The sequence below is a fragment of the Hyposmocoma kahamanoa genome, unplaced genomic scaffold (assembly GCF_003589595.1).
Source record: "Hyposmocoma kahamanoa isolate Upper Pololo Valley unplaced genomic scaffold, ASM358959v1 65, whole genome shotgun sequence".
Taxonomy (NCBI): domain Eukaryota; kingdom Metazoa; phylum Arthropoda; class Insecta; order Lepidoptera; family Cosmopterigidae; genus Hyposmocoma; species Hyposmocoma kahamanoa.
Window position 1 is genome coordinate 16,481,293 of NW_020653853.1, and position 8,015 is coordinate 16,489,307.

General features: G+C 39.7%; 1 protein-coding gene across 1 annotated transcript; it reads right to left on the minus strand.

Annotated features, from left to right (window-relative positions):
- Nucleotides 1-4,702: 4,702 nt before the first annotated feature.
- LOC113231357 (enhancer of split mbeta protein-like) lies at nucleotides 4,703-5,938 on the minus strand. The gene has a single exon (XM_026465647.1). The coding sequence runs from the start codon at nucleotides 5,911-5,913 to the stop codon at nucleotides 5,134-5,136; it is 780 nt and encodes a 259-aa protein (XP_026321432.1). The 5' UTR covers nucleotides 5,914-5,938; the 3' UTR covers nucleotides 4,703-5,133.
- Nucleotides 5,939-8,015: the final 2,077 nt, after the last annotated feature.

Here is an 8,015-nt window from a genome sequence, read left to right on the forward strand (position 1 = left end):
ACTCTAAAAATGTTGCCGACCTCTTCACATAGCCGACGTGAAGGCTGCGTCGCTGTCGGAGGCTGCGAGGTCCAATTACGGGAGTGAGCTAATTCCGACGCGTGCGCCGCGTTGCCATTATCAGCGTAATAGCCGCCACTGAGAACCATGTCGAACGCTGCTTTGGCATAATTTAGTTTAGCCGACGATTGTAAGGTTTATTGTACACTGTGGACGCGGTATAAAGGCCATCATTTTAATTCAATAAAATTTAGAGCAGGTTGACAAACCAAGAGATCACAAACTTGTTTCTTGTAGGTGTAGTTTATCAGAGACATAGTTTTATTTTTTATGCTACCAATAGTGACGGGACGAACAAATCGGGAGCCTGGTGGTAAACGTGTCGTTTACCTGTCCATAACAGTTGCAGACTACTCAGAACTTTAAGTCACAAAGATTCGAGGGGCACTGCCACTGTGCCCGTCTCTGTAATTTTACCAGCACGTTTACACTTCAAAACCGGAAAGTTGCAATGCTCACATTCCTGCTGGGCGGCTGAAATAGGCAAGGCGACAGTATTTCTCTCTTACTGCTACTAAAAATATCCTTCTGAGCGTAGTTTGCTTAGAATTATATTTTCGGGAAAAGCGTTAAACGCCCAATGTGCATTGAAATATAATAAATATACGAGTACATGCTTCAGGACCAAACAAGAATGCCCTTGGTTTTGTATGAAACTCGTACCTTCTCCAGATCACTACGGTTATATAGAATATATACAGGGTTACATTTGAACGCGATATTTTCATTATGATATCCACTGGGTGTTTACATGATCATAGGAATAATATTGTTTGGGTCTGAAATACTTCACATGTAATGCACATTTTATTATGATATATACAACTATAACTTATTATATTATACTCTTCATGTTTTTTAAACAAAAAAATAAGGTGTACCAAAAATGTAGCCTCTAAACTATCCTCAAATTATAACACTCAAGAGAATACAATTTCATTCAATCTTGTTTAAAATTGAAAAATATACAAACCTAAAGAAACAATTTTCTCACAGATGGCGTTACGGCAGAAAATTCGTTAAAAAACAAAAGAAACCCATAGTAGAATTAGTAAGGTCCGCCGGTTCGTTCTGTGGCTTAGTTGGCACAGCGTCTGGCAAGGTTTGCTAGAAGACGTTGGTTCGAATCCAGCCTGACCGAAGGATTTTTTCTAAGTGTTCTATCTTTGTATTAATATTTCTGTCGGCGTTAATTGAAAGGTCGCTTGTGACAAAAACTCAAAACCGAGAAAATTATGTTTAAAAAAATTCAATACAAAAAAGATCTGCTTTTTCTTGCGGCAACTTCATACCTTTTCACGTAGTACGTATACTCCTTACCTATTTCTGCCGCCTAACAGTAATGTCAGCATTACTGTGTTCCGGTTTCGAAGGGGCAGGGTGCTGGTATAATTACAGTCATATGGGACTTTTCAATGTGTCTCTTTCTGTGTTGAAGTCGGTTAAATACAGCTAAAAAGGCGGACCTAAAGCGGCTTTTGTTTTCATTCAGGGCCATTGCAATACAGCTAATGTCTTGTAATATGATGAGATGGTGAAATTACAGGCACATGGGACTTGCCAACTTATGTCTCAGGGTGACGGGCGCAGTGGCAGTGACCCTCAGATCTTTGCGATTTAAAGCTCTGAGCGGCCCTGCAACTGTTATGGACAGGCGTGTAGCTTACCATCAGGCAGCATGTCTCGTTCTTTCCGTCACTTTATATTATATTAAATAAAAAAAGTAGACACTCCAATACACATAAAATTTTTTTTGATAAAATGTCACGTGCGAACTTTCAACTAACGGCGGCGGCGGAATTATACAAACCTGTTTGTAACATTTTTTTGCCCGTGTAGCTTTTTTTATTTATTTCGTATTCACAAATTCTGTTAAACAAATAGTTAGTAAGATACTGAAACCCTTGAGGCGTCTGTAATGTGTCACGTCTAAAAAGTAAAAGATTAAGTAGTTACAAGCAGTCTTGGTTAACATAAATGATCTTATACAAATAGTTACGTTATACGTACGATACGTAGGTTAAGTATATGTTTTTTTTAATAATTACAGTTACATTTAAAAGCTGAGGGTAGATTTTGTAACTAGGCACGGGCGAGGGCGAGCGAGAAGGTAATGCTTTTGCTGCATTACGACTGCATTCGCTTTCGCTAACTCGTGTAATGCTACGCATTTACAGAGCCAATCCTCAAAAGTGTACAAACAATAACAAAGTTCGTGCAAGAAAAGCGGACTGACAATTAACAAAGAGGTTCTCGCATATTTTATGAAAGAGTGTTAATTACTTTGTTGCAAAGTTAATCATTAATTAGATGACGTAGTAGAGCAGTTTCTCGTAAAGAAATTAGATGATCTGGGCGTGTCAAGGGCTGGGTACTTTTTCTGGTGCCAAGGTTGTCATTAAATTGCGAGCAATGGCCTAATTGATTGGTGTCATTCTCTTATTGTTTAATGTTGTTGAAAATTACTGTTTTGTACTTTTAGATAATAAAGTATTTTAGTGTTATAAAATTACGATGACCACAAGCATCTAATAGTAAGTTGTATAGCGAAATTTTAACCGACTTCAAAAAAGGAGGAGGTTCTTAATTCGACTGTATTTTTTTTATGTATGTTGCGCGATTACTCCGGCGGATTTGTAAAAAAGTTATGGAGATCATGTTTTAAAATATTTGCCTCCTGTTTTAAAATTAAATTTTGGATTGAATTAAGTTTAAGTTTTAATATAGAATTTAAAACAGGTAGTAAATATTTTGAAACAGTGGTGAAAAACTAAAACTTGCTCCCCGGAAAATTTGCTCAAAATGGCGCTTTCGCCCTTACTACAAAACACCGAGGATATTGGCTTGTTTTAGACCCTCGATAAAAAGAACATTATTTCATGTATTTACATACATGAAATAGTGTATTTTATTGTACTTTAATTTAATAGTTTTTTGTTACACTTTATATAACCCATAAAATAATTTTTCGATTATATGCTTTTGTTTTTTTTTTGTTATATTGATCTGTAAGTATATAATAAGAAACCATTTCCTACACGTGTGTGTAATGGTGATTTTTGTTATCTAAGTACAAAGATTTTTTTAAGAACATCTCGTCTGTGTTATCGAAGTAGCGTAGGGTCTGAGTAAAATCATGTCGATGTAACATGTTGTCGGAGTAGCGTGTGTCGAAGTTCAATCTCAAAAACTCTAAAGAGTAGTAATTCCACGATCTTTTGAGGTCGTTCATTTTTCAGTTGTAATTCATTTTGAAACCACTGGTCATTCTAATTAAATTGAGAATTGAGACTCCACTGAGATTGCAATTATGACAATATTTTTATCTTAATCGCTAAAATATAGTTGCAGTGGCGGTTGAGTTTCTGAAGTTATAGAGCGTGTCAGTGGAATGGCATTGATGGCGTTTATTCATTTCATCTCACGCCTTACCAAAACAACCATGGAAATGACTATTAAATAACTTAATATTTATCTCGTTGAATCAGTAATTTAGTCTCAAATTAAATATATATAATATTAGTAGAGTATGTCATCGACGTGCCACCGGCTCCAAAGATTCTCAAGAAGCGTTACGCTTCCACATTTATGTGGCGCACGGCTATGGAGTGGAATTCCCTGCCTGCAGACTTGTTACCTGAACGTTATAACTCGGACCTTTTCAAGGCGAGAGTGAAAAGGCATTATTTTTAGATGTGCATGCTCCACCGTCGACCTCATCCTCACTTTCAATCAGGTGAGATGGGAGTTAAATTTTCACTTACGTTTGAATTAAAAATAAAAATAAAAGGTTCGCCATTGAAGAGCAGAATACCAAAAGATTGCAATGGCATTTGAATAGGACTCTTAACTTTTAGTAGAATACCAAACGTACCCTATAGCCATATCCTAGTTATTGCAAATATAGTGTATTTTTTCTTATTCTTAACAGAGTATGCCACCCCCTTAGGAACGTAGCACCACTTAAACACATTACATACTAAATACTGATAATTATCCACATTTTATACATTTTTGTACCATGCGGTACAGCGCTCTGGCGACTTTGGATGTATGGTTAGCCAGTATAGTGTTACACATACCCACACTTCATACTGGCAAGTAGAATTTGATGCTCAGCTGATGCCTCTCGCCTCGTTTCGGACGCACGAGGACGTGGTGTACCTCCTGCCTCTTGTTACAAATAGAGCAGTTGGGAGACGTTGTCTTACTCATAAAGTGGGAGAAACTGTTTAATTGGAATGTGGCCCGAGAGAAGTCGGATAGCTGTTATGATTTCGTTCCTGCTCATGTCTGTTGCATCAATTTAAAAGTTGTTGGAGAGGCTAGGCTGTATTGTTTTATACCCTTTGTAACAGATCTTTCGTTGAAGTTTTCCTTCCAAAGTTTCTCACTCTCTTCTTAAGACAGGTGAAATAGATCCGAAAAATATGGTAAACACCCATAATAATCCCCATCGTCTCCGGCCTGTTTGGCCAAAAGATCTACGTTTTCGTTATACTTCTACCCAACATGGGGAAAATATAGTGTTGTACATACATATGTACAATAAATACAAGTGCATTTATTTACGTTACGGTTAAATACGGTTACCGATATCCCCCAACCCCAAGCAAACAAAACAAAATATCCTTTTACAACACAGTATTTATTATCCTGTTCATTACTACAGTTATCTGCCGTTTAACCTAAAATTTAGTCTTTTGACCTACCACTTCTAACGAAGAGAACTTCAATATCACAGCTGTAACTTAGGTGCTACACTACACTATGGTACTTTTATATTTAACATTAAATGCTCAATACTTAAACCGACGCGGAAAACGTTGAAGTTAGGCATATCAAACAAACAGATTATTTCGAAAACAAAACCCTTACTTTATTTTTAAATTAAAAACAAACTTCAACAAGCAAACGTTAGAACAACATGCACCGTCAACTTTAACACACATCGGTTCTAGGAACGTAAATGGGAACAAACAACAAAATGTCTCTGGAATATTATCACACGTATGCGGTCACACAGTCTTGCCTGGAGAGCATGCGAGATCACGAATTGCAGCAACGGAGCAGTCACCACGGTCGCCACATCGACTGGGCGGAGTCTGACTCGGAGGCGGGGCTGTGCGGGGGCGAAGGAGGCGCGTATGCTCGCTTCGCGAGGGCCGCTTCAGCGTCCATCGTCGCGTCCGCTGGCCTCTTCAGCCCTCGTTCAGGAAGCGTTGTCCTTTGAATTGCCTGGCATGGCAGAACAGGCTGTGGCGCAACGGGATGTTGTGGCTGAGGAGCAGGGGCTATCGGCTGCAGCGGTGTCGGCCGAGCGACTCCGTTCGGTGCGATTGGCTGCGGCTGAACCACTTGAGGATTTTCTAATCTCCTAATACAGTTGCTCAGGTGTTGTAATAGCCTTGCTCCAGCCTGAGGATCCACTGGTCCTTGCCGTTGCATAGCATTGGCGGCCAGAGTAGCGTTCGCTATGAACTGTGACACTTCCGTAGCACATTGTGTAAATCCAGCACGAAAGCGCTCCGCGTACGACATTTCAGGCTTCAGCACTAATTGTCCTCGTCGCTTTAGGCTGTAAAGATGACGAACGGTCAATTCTAGGATGTCAGCTTTTTCCAACTTGGACACATTTTCTCCTTCGGCTTGGAGCGCTGTAACCATCAGGTCCTTGAGTTCGTCGAGGCAGCGATTGATGCGCGCCCTGCGTTTCCTCTCAAGCATGGGCTTCATGACCTTGCGATATTGGTAGGTGCGGGAGACGGGCTCCTCATCAGGGTGGTGAGGTGCGGGTGGCGGGGGGTGGAAGGCGCCGCGCGGAGGCGACATAGTGCGCGCGGGAAGAATCATTGGTGATGCGCGCGCGACGGTCTGCGAGGGAATGGCGCGCGCGCCTTACGACGCGCAGCTTTTATGCGCCCTACACCGATTGTGGCAAAACGCCCGTGATAAACGCAGGGGTGCCGCTACTGGGAAACAAAATATTTATATTTTGCAGTGATACTATCACTATGTTAAAAACTGCCAAATAACAAAATAAGAAATATCAGATCTCTTCATGAAAAATGCTATTATTAAACGGAAAAAATATAGTACATTACAAATATTACATAACATATTATTATGTTACAGATAAATTACCACACATTATATTGTGTGGTATTTTTGTTTGAAATAAGACAGGATCAAATTTTTTTGAAGTATAAAATACTAAATAAGAACAGTAAGAAACTAATTTTGGTAAGTATTTTTTTCAGTAATTATTGGAAAATGAAATAATGTGTAACTAATTATGAAAAATATACATACATACAGTACCTATTGACTAATTTATTTCCAAGCCATGCCATGCTGATAGATTTTAATATGTATACCAACAGCAGTGACATGTGGTAGAGCTAAGACTCTGTAATTTAATTAAATTTTAATCACACGTAGATTACCTTCATTTAAGTCTTTTTTTCTTATAGATTGTGTTATTATTACCCTCTACTACGGTGTCTTCGATTATATACATAGAAACAGCTGTGTATCGCTAAGGGTGTCAGATAAGAGCACCTGGCCAGCACGTTCTCACGCGCACCCTCGACGATCGCTACGTGCATGCCGTACTATAAGGCAAGACACAGGGTAAAATCGCCCCTCTACGTTTCTTATGCCGCGTGGCCGTCTATTAAATCACTGACAAGGTCCGCCATTTTCAAAGAAAATAAAAGGTGAAGGGTGAACGATTTACTGCAATTTTTTCGATAAAGATTTTTTATTTTTCCATTTAAAAATATTTAATCTCTGTAAAATATTCGACTACAGATACTGTTATAAAAAATAAACAATGGCAACATTATACGTATTTATTTCTTTTTTTAATGCTTTCGTAGCATTATTATACGCAGTTACTAAAATTAAAATTTTTCACACAACATCGTTACGCGTGGCAACCCTGCGGAGGTGTCGGCGCGGACGCAGGTCCGTGCGACACGAGTCGTGTTATCGCCTCTATCGTACAGATAGACTAGAATAGAAACGACACTTTTTAGTGCTTTATTAATTTTATTAGTGGATAACCTGGATTTAGAATTGGCATATAGCAAGGTAATATTTGTTTATTTATAGGCTAGGCAATGCACGTAATTTCATCTTTCATTTATTTCACCAAGTACTTTTTAGGTAATTATTATGTAGCGCAGTATAAAATACCACCTTTTTCAAAGAAGCGCTTTTGTACTTGATGGTATTTTTCTCAGTAACATCAATTATGTTAATTTATGCGTATGCGGTCTCATCTTATTAATAATCACCGGTTAAAACCAGTCTCACCATATCAATAACGTGTATCATTTAGTAATCTTATAATCCTTACAATGAACAGTACATCCTAATTAGTCAACCAAAACAATAACAAGCTATCTAACGCAAAGGTGTGAGTGTTCCCAGCACCGCTAGCTGAGCCGGCACCGACCCATTGTGCGGTCGAAACCGCCGTGACGCTACTTACTCCAATTCTGTCTTGCGTGCCCAGACGGTAGAACGTCCAAAGCGTCAACACGAGGCCGCAAAGTGAGCGCAATGTACCGCTCGACTACCAGCACTCGTCTCTTACGACCAATTGATACCAAAGTAGCAATTTAGCTCTGAAGAAGACGGGCTTAAGCGACGAGTCTAGCGATACAAAAGATGGCGTTCCTCGCCGCGGCTCAGCGTCGTGGGAAAGCCCGTGCCGCGCGCGTTCCCACACACTCGGCCGGCACAAGCCAACCGATAAATTATCATAATTCCATTGTGAGCGAGACGGTACTAAGAAATTTTATACTTCATCAATCGCCGCGTTGAATACATTAGCGCGTGGGCACAGGGGCTTTGTTGACGCTGACGCATGACGTTGGGACCAAGGACCCGCGAGTCCTGCGACCTACCGGGTTGGCTTCTTATTTTTTCTATCACGTATCTATTTT